Genomic DNA, 15,764 nt, shown 5'->3' with positions numbered 1-15,764 from the left:
ATTATGAATTATTTCTTTAAATGTTTGCCAATGCTTATCTACCATCATATCTTTTAATCTAATTTCACAATCTACCTTAGCCAACTCGTCCCTCATACCTACGTAATTGGCTTTGTTTAAATTTAAGACCCTAGTTTCGGACTTAACTACATCACTCTCAAACTCAATATGAAATTAGATTAAAATTTCTGGTGTTTGCAGTTATTTTTTTTACATCTACTCTTAAGATTTTTGTATACCTAATATTGAGATACCTTATTTTGGGATAATTTGGAAGGAGGAAGAACATTTTTCATATAAATTAAACAGATTTTTGGTAAACTAGTTAACTTGTTGGTGACATTGTGGAATTGAAGAGCAATTTCATCTAGAAATGTCTTACAAACCTTGGACAGTATTGTGCAAAGGAAAATGGTGTGCAATGACTTGATAACTGATAAATTTTAGAGCTTTTAATGAAAATAAATCACATTGCAGAATTTCATGATCCAGACTGCAGCAACATACTCCACCCACCAAAGTGGTGCTGCTTTGAGCTGTTTTTTCTTAGGAGATGGAGGAAAGTTTTCCAGGAAGATAGCCTAATAACTTCCCAGTGCAGTGATGATGTAACATTGACATATAACATTCTTTTTCAAATGTGTTCCACTAAACCTTATGATGTCTTTCCAAAATTGTTTAATCTGACAGTCATGCCTTCTACAATATGGAAATAGGCCATTTAGTCCAACCAGTTTGTGTTGGTATTTATCCTCCACATGAGCAGTACTATTAACCCTGTGTGTCTACCCTGTTCCCATATTTCTTTATTCCCTTTCCTTCAACCACCTATGTAACCTATTTTTAAATGTTGCCATGGTCTCTGCTTCAGTCACTAATTCACAGCCTCACAATTCTCAATGTAAAAACATTTCTTCTGCTCCTAAATCTCTTATATTTAATCTTGTATCTATACCCACTTGTTTTAGATCTCTCATTCTGTTTTTAGCTACTTTGTCACATCCTTAAATAATTTTAAACAACTATTAAATCACCCTTTGATCTCATTTGCTCTAATGAAAACAGCTTCAGTTTTTCAAATCAATCTTCGTATCTTTGTATTTCCTCATGCCAGGAAGCATCCTAGTGAATCTGTGCTGTACTGTCTGTTGCCTCAATATTCTTCCTATAGTGTGGAACCCAAAATTGCACAGTATTCCAACTGTGGTCTTACTAAGGTTTCATATAGGTTCACCATTACTTTTATATTCTATAGCTCTTGCTATAAAACTCAGTATTCCATGAAGTTTTTTAATGGTCTTGTCCACTTGAGGTGCTGCTTTTAATGTCTTCCGAACCTGAACCCCCTCCCCAATATTCTTCTGCTCTTCTACATCACCCAGTTTAATCAATATCTCCTTGCAGCTTCCTTTGGCCCTCCAAATTATTTACTGTGCTTCCTATTTTAGTATTGTCTGTAAATTTGGACATCACTCCCTCTAGCCCTATATCCAAATCATTGATGTAAACAACAAACAGAAGCAGTCCCAGAACAGAACTCTGTGGGACACCACTACCCACTTCCAACCATTTTATATCACTAATCTTGCAAAATTCAATTTTTTACAAAATGAAATAACTCTGCCCAAGCTACTGTTTTACAGGTGGACATCAAACCTTTGCACCTGAGAACCTCTGAGGGTGAAGTCTCTGCCAAGCACTGATTCAAGACAGCAAAAAAGAAAAACTGCAATGATGAAAATCTGAAATAAAAACAAAGTGCTGCAAATACACAGTAACTCTGTCACTGTCTATAAAGAGATAAGATAGGATCTGCACCCAAAACATTAACCTTTTTCAACCCACACAGGGTATACATATAAAATGTTGGCCCCGGAATTCACTGCAACGGTGATGTTAGCCAGAAAGACCCCACAGCCTGCCATCTATTTCATTGATTGCTGCTTTGCATGTTGAATTTATTAAAACACCTAGTTTTCTTTCATCTTCATCCTTGACAATTTTGCCGCTACAGATGCTGACTAACGAGCTTTATTGGGGATTCAGGAGAGGCTTCTGGCTCCAAGAAGTTCGTTGGTAGTCACAAACTGGTCATTTATTCAGCTTGGTACAAAATATACCTGCAAACGAAGTAATGGGCTGGAAATTGCTCCGACTGGTGTGGCAAAGTCCACAGCAGCCCCTACAAATGAAGGGAATGAACTTAACTTACTCCGTATCCATGGCGTGGAATTGCTTGAATTGAGAGGCAGGAAATAAATCGCGAGATCAGCCTAGCCTTGAACAGCGTGGGCTGATGCGCATAGCAAAGGGCTGTGAGAATGGAAGCCCTGCCCACAAGCAGGCAAGTAAAATTCATTCATTTAAAGTGACATTCTCTATGTTAGTGTAAATAAAAATGTAACATACCTTATAAAAAGCCACGGAAATGATTTAATTTACTGAAACTTACAGAAGTTAAAAGTTAAATTGTTTTTTTAATTTTTAACTTTTTTAATGATAAAAAAATTCAAAAGTAATTTAACATTCCACATTTTTAAAATTTAATTTTATTATTTTGTAGACATTAACAGTCACCAAACTTTCAAAAGGTAGTGTAGGGCTGGTATTTTCCAGCGTATCCTTTGGTGGCGTAAATATCTTGGTTCCAGATGGGCAAGTTTATGAATGTTTCCTGATTGTGTTTGATTGTAGCAGTGGTGCCCCTTCAATTCGTACCTGTCAAACCGCCGGTGAACAAGTTCGCGATTTTGGGGTTTTACTGGGCATTCCAGAACTTACTCCGTTGACTCGCGGGCGGTCGGAGAGGACGGTGTCCTCGGGTGAGTCATTTGTGGCCCATTGAAATCTGCGCGGGTATTAAAAGCAGAAAATGCTGGAAAATACTCAGCAGGTCAGGCACCATCAGTGGAGAAACAGAGTTAATGTTTCAGGTTGATGATCTTTCATCAGAACTGGAAGATGTTAGAGATTAACAGTTTTTAAGCAAGGATTTGTTTCTTATGGCGCTGCAATGAGGTGAGGTGGAAGGTTTGTTGAGGACACTCCAGACATCAGAAGCTCAGCAACTCAATCGGCTGCTCTGGATCCTGGAGCAGGTGGAGTTGAATCAATTCCTTTAATTAATAAAAAAAATACATTTAAACACCAAAACGAGGTCACGTCACCCGTCAACATTTTAATCCTTGAAATGGCACAGCTACGATTACTTTTTAAACTTAGTGGCGACCGCTGTTTTATCGCGCCAAATACTGAAGAAACACTGCGAACCGGATCTAATTATAGGCCGATTGTAGCACGGACGGAACTTATCTCCAGGGCTCTGGTTTCTGTCGGAAGCGGTAGAGGGTGACACTGACCCGTAAGTCCGTTTGGAAGGTTGGAATCCGTTTGGCACGCGGCGGCCCGAGCGGGAGCGTCTCCAGGTAACCGGCGGCCCGAGCGGGAGCGTCTCCAGGTAACCGGCGGCCCGAGCGGGAGCGTCTCCAGGTAACCGGCGGCCCGAGCGGGAGCGTCTCCAGGTAACCGGCGGCCCGAGCGGGAGCGTCTCCAGGTAACCGGCGGCCCGAGCGGGAGCGTCTCCAGGTAACCGGCGGCCCGAGCGGGAGCGTCTCCAGGTAACCGGCGGCCACAGCACTCAGAGCATATAGCGGCATCTCGGTCAGCAGGTGTTCAGGGAAGAGTCTCGGGGGATCCGGTCACCTTAGGAACTTTAACCCCGGGCTGTGGTTGGAGCCGGATAGAGTAATGTGGTCGGCTGCGGAGCGTTTACTGTTGAACTGGAGTCCTCGCACTGACTTGCACCGCCATTGGCTCCTGTACATCTCTGGAGACCTACCTCTACCGCCCTCTGGCTCTAATCACTTACTCCGCTCTTTCAAACTATCTCTCATTCGATCCCGCCTTTATTCCATAGTTCTGCCTTCACCAAACTCACCTATTTCATGAAGTCTAGTTCATCTGCTCACTTGACTCCTTCCCTTCAAGTTTAGTACCACCAAACTTCCTCTCCTCAGCTCCCTGCTTGCTGATATCAGGAGACCTAGGAGTGAGCAGACTCGACACGAAACATGTACAGTCAGCGCTGTGCGACCACCAATATAAGCAAATTGGGAATGTTGAACTATAGAGCCAAGACAGTAGAATAAGTTACACGAAGTCCCGATGGAACTGTACAGTGCTCTGGTCAGCCTTGAGCCTAGACCTTGAGTAGTGTCCGTTTCTCTTCATTGAGACACAAGGGATCCAAGCATTGAAGACAGTGCAGAGGGGATCCCTTGTCCAGTGCTGTCCAATAGAAATAGCTAACGAGCCACAGGTGTGGCTACAGCAACACAGTTTTAGCTACTTACACTAATTTTAGTAGAAAACGCCTTACATACACTAGATACAGGTAAATGTACTTTTTAAAAATTGTCAGTGTCGCTGGCAAGGCCAGCATTTATTGCCCATTCCTAATTGCCCTTGAGAAAGTCTTCTTGAACCGCTACAGTCCGTGTGGTGAAGGTTCTCCCACGGTGCTGTTAGGTAGGGAGTTCCAAGATTTTGACCCAGTGACGATGAAGGACTGGCGATATACTTCCAAGTCGGGAATGTGCAGGTGGTGTTGTTCCCATGTGCCTGCTGCCCTTTCCTTCTAGGTGGTAGAGGTCATGGATTTGGGAGGTGCTGTCGAAGAAACCTTGGCGAGCTGCTGCAGTGCATCCTGTGGATGGTACACACTGCAGCCACCGTGTGCCGGTGGTGAAGGGAGTGAATGTTTAGGCTAGTGGATGGGGGGCTGCTTTGTCCTGGATGGTGTTGAGCTTCTTGAGTGTTGTTGCAGCTGCACTCATCCAGGCAAGTGGAGAGTATTTCATCACACTCCTGACTTGTGCCTTGTAGATGGTGGAAAGGCTTTGGGGAGTCAGGAGGTGAGTCACTCGCCGCAGAATACCCAGCCTCTGACCTGCTCTTGTAGCCACAGTATTTATATGGCTGGTCCAGTTAAGTTTCTGGTCAATGGTGACCCCCAGGATGTTGATGGTGGGGGATTCGGCGATGGTAATGCCGTTGAATGTCAAGGGGAGGTGGTTAGACTCTCTCTTGTTGGAGATGGTCATTGCCTGGCACTTGTCTGGCACGAATGTTACTTGCCACTTATTAGCCCAAGCCTGGATGTTGTTGCATGCGGGCATGGACTGTTTCGTTATCTGTCGGGTTGCGAATGGAACTGAACAATGCGCAATCATCAGCGAACATCCCCATTTCTGACCTTATGATGGAGGGAAGGTCATTGATGAAGCAGCTAAAGATGGTTGGGCCTAGGACACTGCCCCGAGGAACTCCTGCGGCAGTATCCTGCGGCTGAGATGATTGGCCTCCAACAACCACTACCATCTTCCTTTGTGCTAGGTATGACTCCAGCCACTGGAGAGTTTCCCCCCCTGATTCCTATTGACTTCAATTTTACCAGGGCTCCTTGGTGCCACACTCGGTCAAATGCTGCCTTGATTTCAAGGGCAGTCACTCTCACCTCACCAATAACCTGCTCACCAATGCTCAGTTTGGGTTCTGCCAGCACCACTCAGCTCCAAACCTCATTACAGACTTGGTCCAAACATGGACAAAAGAGCTTGATAGCACTGTCGATGACACTTTCCACCACTTTGCTGAAAATTGAGAGTAGACTGATGGAGCGGTAATTGGCCGGATTGGATTTGTCCTGCTTTTTGTGGACAGGGCATACCTGGGCAATTTTTCACATTGTCAGGTAGATGCTAGTGTTGTAGTTGTACTGGAACAGTTTGGCTAGAGGCGCGGCTGTTTCTATACATCACATATATTCACTGAATGGTGGTAGATGTTTTAACAACAATGTAAACTTACATTTATATAGCACCTTTAACGTAGTAAAACGTCCCAAGGCACTTCACAGGAGCGATTATCAAACAAAATTTGACACCGAGTCACTTAAGGAGATATTAGGACAGTTGATCAAAAACTTGGTTAGGAGCGTCTTAGAAGAGAGAGGCGGAGAGGTTTAGGGAGGGAATTCCAGAGTTTAGGGCCTATGCAGCTGAAGGCACCGGCACCAATGGTGGTGTGATTAAAATCGGGAATGCGCAAGTGGCCAGATGGAAGGAGCACAGAGACCTTGGAAGATTGTAGGGCTGGAGGAGGTTACAGAGATAGGGAGGGGCAAGGTCATGGAGGGATTTGAAAAAAATGTTGAGAATTTTTAAATCGGGGGGTTCCCGGATCAGGAGCCAATGTAGGTCAGCGAGCACAGGGGTGATGGGTGAACTGGACTTGGTGCAAGTTAGGATATGGGCAGCAGAATTTTGGATAAGCTGAAGTTTATGGAGGGTGGAAGATGGGAGGCCAGCCAGGAGAGCATTGGAATAGTTAAGTCTATAGGTAACAAAGGCATAGATGAGGGTTCCAGCAGCAGGTGAGCTGAGGCAGGGGCGGAGACGGGCAGTGTTACAGAGGTGGAAGTAGGTGGTCTTGGTGATGGAGCAGATATGTGATCGGAAGCTCATCTCAAGGTCAAATAGGACACCAATGTTGCGACCAGTCTGGTTCAGCCTCAGACAGTGGCCAGAGAGAGAGAGAACAGAGTTTGTTTAAGTAATCAAGGATGAAAAGCACAATGATCAAAAAAATACTCGTACTCTGCTTTTCCTCTTGCCATTTTACCAACAAACGCACATCTCTCTCCTGATCTCTCTCTTTCTTCCAATCACTCTTGTGCTTCCGATCACTTTCGCTCTCTCCCTTCCTATCTGTGTCTCTCTTCCTCCTTATCAAGCACGCACGCTCTCTCCTGATCTCTTCCTCCCAGATCTCTCTCTTCCCAGATCTCTACTTTCTCCCCAACCTCTCCCTCTCCCACCCTACTTCTCCTGTTGAAGATAAAATTTGGTGCTCTGGTACAAGCCACTGTGCTGTTTTTGGTGCTGCAGGTTATTTTTTAACTCCCTTTATAATTTTATTCTTTGTATGTGGCTAGTGAGTACATTAATGGTAGCATGGGTTAAGAGTGTGCCTGATGTATGCACTTAATAGACAATAATGTACTTTCCCCAACTAGTCCAAGTGACCAAGGTCTCCCTGCTTCGGGACTATGAATGGATCAGACATATACTATTGATAACAGCTCTCCTGGATATCTTCCAGAGTACTCAGGATTGTCTGCAGAAGTAATTTTTTCTATCAATATCTATTATATATTGTTTAAATGCATGGTTCTTTGTCAGAATGCACGTTATTTTTATGACTCTTCAGCTTTGGCCACACCTAGCTTAGACTTTAAAAACCCTTATTTCTTGACCTTGGAGTTAGTTTAGGCTATGAAGCAGAAGATTTTTGTTATGCTAATATAAATGAGTGATACAAGTTTCCAAGGGAAAATAAATCAGTGCTTGTTTGATAACTGGTAATTTAATGTCCTCCAGTGCTGAATTAACTGAATCTGGGATAGCAATTGTATGAGTTGGCTTGAGGCCACTATTCCAACCAGTGACTTGCTTGGGTTATTCTTGGAAACACACCATAATGTGTGAGCGACAGCTGCATTAGGACTGATGCTGAGAGCTTTTGCTACATCCAGTAGCGGACAGGGAGTCAGACTTCAGAATGATGCTAATGTGCAATATTCATATTTTTTACACCACTTCCAGCTAACCCCAACTTCAGGAATTTTCCTTATTTATACTTTTAATGCAGCCTAGAAAGCAATGTTTAATTTTCCCTCAACAACTGCAACTTAAAAATAATGACTTACTTTAACACTGCTGAGCAGATGAATTTGCAATTTGTTTATGTTCCAAAGATCCACCCCAAAAACTACTCAGCTCAAAAATAAATTTCCTATCCTTACATTATTTCTTGATGGAGACAGTTGTGTGTTACCTGGTCCAAGATGGAATAATTCAGCAGTTTTAAACTTTTGAATTGGACATTGTATTGATTTCAAATTTGCACTGTCTTTTTGCAAGTTTTGCTTTTGACTTGCTGCATTCGAAATAGTTGACATGCACAACACAACCTATGTAGTGTATGTTAGTGACTCATCCAAAAAAAAACATTTGATGCTGGCATTGTGCAGAAACACAGCAGTAAATACACACACTGCTTTTCTTGGACCAGTCTGCACCTGCATGGGTGGGGCAACAGGCAAGAAATGCAGGACTGTGCTGGGGCCCTTAACAGAGCCTGCAGTGCCCCTGCAGGCCATATAATAAGTATCCCTGGTAAAAGCCTGAAAAAATTACAGTCAAACTGATTGGAACTAAATGTAAACTTGTATGTAGTTAGTTTAACTGGGGCACTTTATTTTTAATGGCTTTTGTGAAGGTGAGGAATGTTACTGCTGTAGAATGGAACACTACATTTACGGCACCAAATGTGAGCATCTAGTACTCCTGTGTCAATTATAACATAGTTAGGTGCAAAGTAAAGCTTTGTTTATTCTCCCCCAACATAAAAGCCCCAGTTTCATAAAAGCACCAATGTGACATTTTTCCATTTCCCACAGCAGCCATCCTGTGGCCTTGACGAGTGAGATTGCCCTAATTGGCATTAAAATAATCAATTTTGTGCAGTGGGCCCATGCTGTAGTAACCAGATTGAGACTGTCCAAACTTATTTAATGTAGGACCCTCACAGACAGAGGAGACTTTGATTCCATCAATGTGGGCTAGATTTGAATCAAAGTCCTAGAACTGAGAGAACACACTGAAACACCATCTTTCCCTGATGGATAGTGTAAAATTCTGGCTCCTCTTTCTTATTCTGCTGTCAATGCTTACTTAATGTCCACAATTTAAATGTAGATTTACACTGGAAAATGTTGAGGTATTATCCCTTTGAAATAAGAAACCTGCTTTTATTAAGTTGCATTCTCTCTCTTTGATCAATATGGCAGTTTGTGTCTTTGGTAACAATGGTGGAAAACTTCAGTTCCGGGAGGTTAAGAACCCTGAAAATGTGAACCTAATTAAAGTTAGTTAATGTGAACCTAATTAGTTAAGTAAAAAGGGGAAAATGCAGATTAGGTGATGCTTTGCAGAACCTCTGTTCTGTCTGAAAGTGCGACTTCCAGCTACTTGTGCCTTGCCACTTGTACTTCCCTTCCAATTCCAACTCTGGCCTCCCTGTCATTAGCCTTGTACACAGTTGCAACAGAGCTCAACACCAGCTTCATGAACTGTATTTCATCTTTCCCCTAGGTGCCCTGCAACTGTCTAGTCTGAACATTGACTTCAGCTGTATCCTATTTTCAAACCTGCTTTAAATTCATACTTGACTCCCAAGTTTTTCATCTCTCTAATTTTCTTGCATCTCCCACTTCCTTAACTATTTACGTACCCTTTGTTTCTTTAAAGTCATGATGTTTCTGTCCATTAGTTGACTGAAATGATCTCTTACATCATTCCACATATGACTGTTCTCTGGGTTTGTGCTTTTTTAAAGTATCTTTCCCCCTTTTCTAATTGTATTAATATGCATCTCTGCCTCTTATTTTTCAGTTCTGAAGGAGATTCTGCACCTAAAACGTAAACTTGTCTGTTCTCTTCACAGATGCTGGTTAATCTGTGGTGTGTTTCCAGCATTTTCTGTTTTTGTTACTTTTGATGAAATTGATTGGCACCCAATTAGAGCTAAGAACACAAAAGTAATCATTAAGACTTTCACAACATGATTACTTTTAACTTAAATGATAGTAAGACATTTTTTTTCTTTCCCACAAAGAAATGCTGAAGAAGGTTGGCAGAAAACAAGAATCTGAGTCTGAGAGAGAGGATCCTAACGTCTGCAAAAAAGTCAAATTAGATCCAGATGTTACCAGCACAGTTCTCAACTTCAAAAGCCCAGCCAGCCTGTTTGAGAGTCTGATCTCTCCCATTGGAAGTAAAGAATTCTTCAGTGAATATTGGGAGCAGAAGCCCCTGCTAATTCAGAAGAATGACCCTTCAGTAGCTGTTTACTACCAATCATTATTTAAGTTTGATGATTTAAAGGAAATCTGCAGGGATGATGTGTTCTACGGTAGAGACGTTAATTTTTGTCGATGTATAAGCGGGAAGAAGAAGGTTTTAAATAAAGATGGGAAGGTTAACTACACTCAATTAAAGAAAGACTTTGAACAGAAGAAAGCTACAATACAATTTCACCAGCCACAGAGGTTTAAGGTACTGTTTCTGAATGATATTTGTTTTCAGGTGCGATTTGTGGTATAAATATCTTTTTGGTTTCTTTGTCAATGCAGAACACACCTTATTTTTATTTTTTTTAAAGGATGAATTGTGGAAGATCCAAGAAAAGTTGGAATGTTTCTTTGGCTCATTAGTTGGATCTAATGTTTACATCACACCTCAGGGTTCTCAGGGTCTACCACCCCATTATGATGATGTTGAGGTATGGTTAAAAACTTCCTTTGCTGCTCTCATTTCAGGATTTTATTTTCTTCACAATAGACAAAAAGCCATGGAATATTTTGTTTGAAAAAATATCTGCTCTAATTAAGCAGGTTTATATTGATGTATATGGCAATAATTAGGATACTTGTGTTCTATAATTTTCTAACTTACCTGGTAAATGAGTTTTTAAAAAACCTGTACCATGCAGACAACGATGCATTAACAGAGTATATGGTCATTGCTTTTATTTTGATTTTCTTGTATTTTGTCAGTAGATCATCATTTTAGTGAATGTTACTTTTCTTTCTCGTTCATGGGATGTGGGCGTTGCTGGCAAGACCATTTATTGCCCTTCCCTAATTGCCCTTGAGAAGGTGGTGGTGAGCTGCCTTCCTGAACCGCTGCAGTCCGTGTGGTGAAGGTTCTCCCACAGTGCTGTTAGGAAGGGAGTTCCAGGATTTTAACCCAGCGACAATGAAGGAACGATGATATATTTCCAAGTCGGGATGGTGTGTGACTTGGAGGGGAATGTGCAGGTGGTGTTGTTCCCATGTGCCTGCTGCTCTTGTCCTTCTAGGTGGTAGAGGTTGCGGGTCTGAGTGGTGCTGTCGAAGAAGCCTTAGCGAGTTGCTGCATTGCATCCTGTAGATGGTACACACTGCAGCCACAGTGCACCGGTGGTGAAGGGAGTGAATGTTTAGGGTGGTGGATGGGGTGCCAATCAAGGGGGCTGCTTTGTCCTGGATGGTGTCGAGCTTCTTGAGTGTTGTTGCAGCTGCACTCATCCTGTGCCTTGTAGATGGTGAAAAGGCTTTGGGGAGTCAGGAGGTGAGTCACTTGCCGCAGAATACCTATCCTCTGACCTGCTCTTGCAGTCAGCGTATTTATGTGGCTGGTCCAGTTATGTTTCCGGTCAATGGTGACCCCCAGGATGTTGATGGTGAGGGATTTGGCGATGGTAATGCCGTTGAACATCAAGGGGAGGTGGTTAGACTCTCTCTTGTTGGAGATGGACATTGTCTGGCACGAATGTTATTTGCCACTTATCACCCCAAGCCTGGATGTTGTCCAGGTCTTGCTGCATGCGGGCACGGACTGCTTCATTATCTGAGGGGTTGCGAATGGAACTCAACACCGTGCAATCATCAGCAAACATCCCCATTTCTGACCTTATGATGGAGGGAAGGTCATTGATGAAGCAGCTGAAGATGGTTGGGCCTAGGACACTGCCCTGAGGAACTCCTGCAGCAATGTCCTGGGGCTGAGATGATTGGACATCAACAACCACTATCAGCTTCCATGGTGCTAGGTATGACTCCAGCCACTGGAGAGTTTTCCCCCGATTCCTTTTGACTTCAATTTTACTAGGGCTCCTTGGTGCCACACTCGGTCAAATGCTGCCTTGATGTCAAGGGCAGTCACTCTCACCTCACTTCTGGAATTCAGTTCTTTTGTCCATGTTTGGACCAAGGCTGTAATGAGGTCTGGAGCCAAGTGGGCCTGATGGAACCCAAACTGAGCTTCGGTGAGCAGGTTGTTGATGAGTAAGTGCCGTTTGATAGCACTGTCGATGACACCTTCCATCACTTTGCTGATGATTGAGAGTAGACTGATGGGGCAGTAATTGGCCGGATTGGATTTGGCCTGCTCTTTGTGGACAAGACATACCTGGGCAATTTTCCACATTGTCTGGTAGATGCCATTGTTGTAGCTGTACCGGAACAGTTTGGCTAGAGGCGCGGCTAGTTCTGGAGCACATGTCTTCAGCACTACAGCCAGGATGTTGTCGGGCCCCATAGTCTTTGCTGTATCCAGTGCACTCAGCCGTTTCTTGATATCTCGTGGACTGAATCGAATTTGCTGAAGACTGGCTTCTGTGATGGTGGGTATATCGGGAGGAGGCCGAGATGGATCATCCACTCGGCACTTCTGGCTGAAGTTGGTTGCAAATGCTTCAGCCTTGCCTTTTGCACTCGAGTGCTGGGCTCTGCCATCATTGATGGTGGGGATGTTCACGGAACCTCCTCCTCCCGTTAGTTGTTTAATTGTCCACCACCATTCATGACTGGATGTGGCTGGCCTGCAGAGCTTTGATCTGATCCTTTGGTTGTGGAATCGCTTAGCTCTGTCTATAGCATGTTGCTTCCGCTGTTTAGCATGCATGTAGTCCTGTGTTGTAGCTTCACCAGGTTGGCACCTCATTTTTACGTACACTTGGTGCTGCTCCTGGCATGCTCTTCTATACTCCTCATTGAACCAGGGTTGATCCCCTGACTTGTTGGTAATGGTAGAGCGAGGAATATGCCGGGCCATGAGGTTATAGATTATGGTGGAATACAATTCTGCTGTTCCTGATGGCCCACAGCACCTCATGAATGCCCAGTTTTGAGCTGCTAGATCTGTTCTGAATCTATCCCATTTGGCACGGTGGTAGTGCCACATAACACGTTGGATGGTGTCCTCAGTGTGAAGATGGGACTTCGTCTCCACAAGTACTGTGTGGTGTTCACTCCTACCAATACTGTCGTGGACAGATGCACAGGTAGATTGGTGAGGACGAGGTCAAGTAAGTTTTTCCCTCGTGTTGGTTCGTTCATCACCTGCTGCAGGCCCAGTCTGGCGGCTATGTCCTTCAGGACTCGGCCAGCTCGGTCAGTAGTGGTGCTACCGAGCCACTCTTGGTGATGGACATTAAAGTCCCCCACCCATAGTACATTCTGTGCCCTTGCTATCCTCAGTGCTTCCTCCAAGTGGTGTTCAACATGGAGGAGGACTGATTCATCAGCTGAGGGAGGGCAGTAGGTTGTAATCAGCAAGAGGTTTCCTTGCCCATGTTTGACCTGATGCCATGAAATTTCATGGGGTCCGGACCCCATGTTGAGGACTCCTAGGATCACTCCCTCCTGACTATATACCACTGTACCACCACCTCTGGTGGGTCTGTCCTGCTGGTGGGACAGGACATACCCAGGGATGGTGATGGAAGAGTTTGGGACGTTGGCTGAAAGTTATGATTCTGAGAGTATGGCTATGTTAAGCTGTTGCTTGACTAGTCTGTGGGACAGCTCTCCCGATTTTGGCACAAGTCCCCAGATATTAGTGAGGAGGACTTTGAAGGGTCGACTGGGCTTGGTTTGCCTTTGTTGTGTCCGATGCTGGGTGGTCCGTCTGGTTTTATTCTTATTGTGACTTTCTGTAGCGAGATTGTGCAACTGAGTGGCTAGCTAGGCCATTTCAGAGGGCAATTAAGAATCATCCACATTGCTGTGGGTCTGGAGTCACATATAGGCCAGACTGGGTAAGGACGGCAGGTTTCCTTGCCTAAAGGACATTAGTGAACCAGATGGGTTTTTACGACAATCCAGTAGTTTCATGGCCACCATTACTGATACTAATTTTTTTATATTGCAGATTTTATTTAATTAATTGAATTTAAATTCCCCAGCTGCTGTGGCAGGATTTGAACTCATGACTCTGGATTATTAGTCCAGGCCTCTGGATTACTAGTCCAGTAAAATAACCACTGCTACCTGCAGCTAATATCAGTGCCAACCTATGTTCATTTCTTCACGTATTCATACTGTAGGGTGAGCAAGATGTACATATGTCCTTTTCATTGTGTATGTTTCTCTTTCTCTTTTTCTCTTTTTTTCCCCTGTCCCACATTTTATAATAAAACATTTATGCATGTGTAGTATATTAAAAAAATTCAGTTATGGGCCTGGAAAAGAATAATGAAAGAAAGAGAGGGAGATATTTCTACTCCTTTTCAAGGGTTTGAGTACAGTAGTAAGAACAATTACAGAAATTCTGCTGGTTTAATTTCTTGTGATATTCTTTCTTTGCATTGATAGGTGTTTATTCTGCAGCTGGAGGGAGAGAAGCACTGGCGACTCTACAAACCCACTAAACCTTTAGCTCGTGAATACAGCACAGAGCCTGAAGACCGGATTGGAAGTCCAACCCATGAATTTACATTAAAGGTAAATAAATAATAGTATCGGTGTGTACTCAATTGGATTTGCTGATTTTTTAAAATTTTATTTTTATTATGCTTTTACACAACTGTGACAAATGACTATGGAACACCTTTTTTTCCAACTTGTATTCTGTAACATTCTCTGAATGTGTTGTTTATTTTCTGGTATAGCAGGGGGCTAATAAGGATACCTGTAAATAATGAGCCTTATTTTTGTAGCTTCATTAAAGGAAAACTGTAGCACTCATACATAGGCTTACTCAGTACTGCATTGTGACACTAAACATTCAGGAAGGGTATAAACTACAGCTGCGGTGTCAGTACAAAGCAATTTTACTTTGCTTAGATGCTGTGGGTATAATGTAAATGCAGGCTGAATCTGGTGTCAGGGCCTGACCAGATACCAGAAAGGAACCGAGTTAGACTCCCTTAAGATGGCAGCCTTGCTTGAGGGTCAGCTCAGGCTTTCATATCCGATTTAGACTCAAAGTTTAGCATCAATGCAAAGCGGTTTCAATGCTAAACTCCTAGAGCTTGAATGCATCATTAAACTCTTACAACACCAGGTTGTAGTCCAACAATTTTATTTGAAAATCACAAGCTTTCGGAGATTATCTCCTTCGTCAGGTGACTCACCTGACGAAGGAGATAATCTCCGAAAGCTTGTGATTTTCAAATAAAATTGTTGGACTATAACCTGGTGTTGTAAGATTCTTTACATTTGTCAACCCCAGTCCATCACCGGCATCTCCACATCATCATTAAACTCTGACACTAAAACAGAATATTTCAAACAAACCCAACTGTATGTTATGTGCCTGCCTAATTAACATTTTCAGTGGACTCTTTCCAGAAATATTGATTATTAAAAATTTGTTCTGAGGATGTGAGTGTGTACTGCCCACCTCTCGTTATTCTGAGGGCATTGAAAGCCAATCAGGGACTGGAGTCACATATAGGCCAGACTGGGTAGGGGTGGCAGGCTCCCTTCCCTGAGGACTTTAGTGAACCAGTTGGGTTTTAACAACAATCCGGCAGCTTTCATGGTCATTTTCTGGTGCTAGTCCGTAAATGACTAGATATTTTGAGTTCAGTTTCACAACTTGCCATGGCGAGATGTGAACTCATGAACTCTTGGTTGTTAGTCTGGTACCATTTACATGCTTAGCTCTTGTAAAACCACATAAGAATTATTGAGCTAAAATAATTAACTGCCTACTTCCTGCCTAAACTGTTGCTACTTAATAATTATAATTTTATTGTTCTTGCAACCTCAGCTTCTAGAGAAAATAACACTTAATAGGAGAATGTAAATCATGGGGAAGTAATTTCTCTACCACAATGTATGCAACTGCTAATAATTTGTCTGGCTTGGAGAC

At 43.1% G+C, this 15,764-nt stretch overlaps 1 protein-coding gene and 1 long non-coding RNA gene across 4 annotated transcripts in view; one reads left to right on the top strand and one right to left on the bottom strand.

The window, feature by feature from the left end:
* Positions 1-2,519: 2,519 nt before the first annotated feature.
* On the bottom strand, positions 2,520-3,838 carry LOC137327237 (uncharacterized). Its single transcript, XR_010964404.1, has 2 exons — positions 3,360-3,838; positions 2,520-3,116 (listed from the first exon to the last, which is right to left on the bottom strand). It is a non-coding gene; the product is annotated as an uncharacterized lncRNA (long non-coding RNA).
* Positions 3,341-15,764, top strand: part of riox2 (ribosomal oxygenase 2) — a 39,187-nt gene continuing 26,763 nt past the window's right edge. Inside the window, exons 1-4 of one of the 3 annotated variants that reach the window (XM_067992846.1) lie at positions 3,341-3,425; positions 9,739-10,178; positions 10,285-10,404; positions 14,261-14,389. In XM_067992846.1, coding sequence (XP_067848947.1) covers positions 9,741-10,178; positions 10,285-10,404; positions 14,261-14,389 — 687 coding nt within the window. In that variant the 5' untranslated portion in view covers positions 3,341-3,425; positions 9,739-9,740. Of the gene's footprint in view, positions 3,618-9,738; positions 10,179-10,284; positions 10,405-14,260; positions 14,390-15,764 lie in introns of all 3 variants that reach the window. The other 2 variants (XM_067992847.1, XM_067992845.1) reach the window with 2 other exon arrangements.

The sequence above is a fragment of the Heptranchias perlo genome, chromosome 11 (genome assembly GCF_035084215.1).
Source record: "Heptranchias perlo isolate sHepPer1 chromosome 11, sHepPer1.hap1, whole genome shotgun sequence".
Classification (NCBI taxonomy): domain Eukaryota; kingdom Metazoa; phylum Chordata; class Chondrichthyes; order Hexanchiformes; family Hexanchidae; genus Heptranchias; species Heptranchias perlo.
This window is presented reverse-complemented; position numbering and strand designations above follow the sequence as displayed.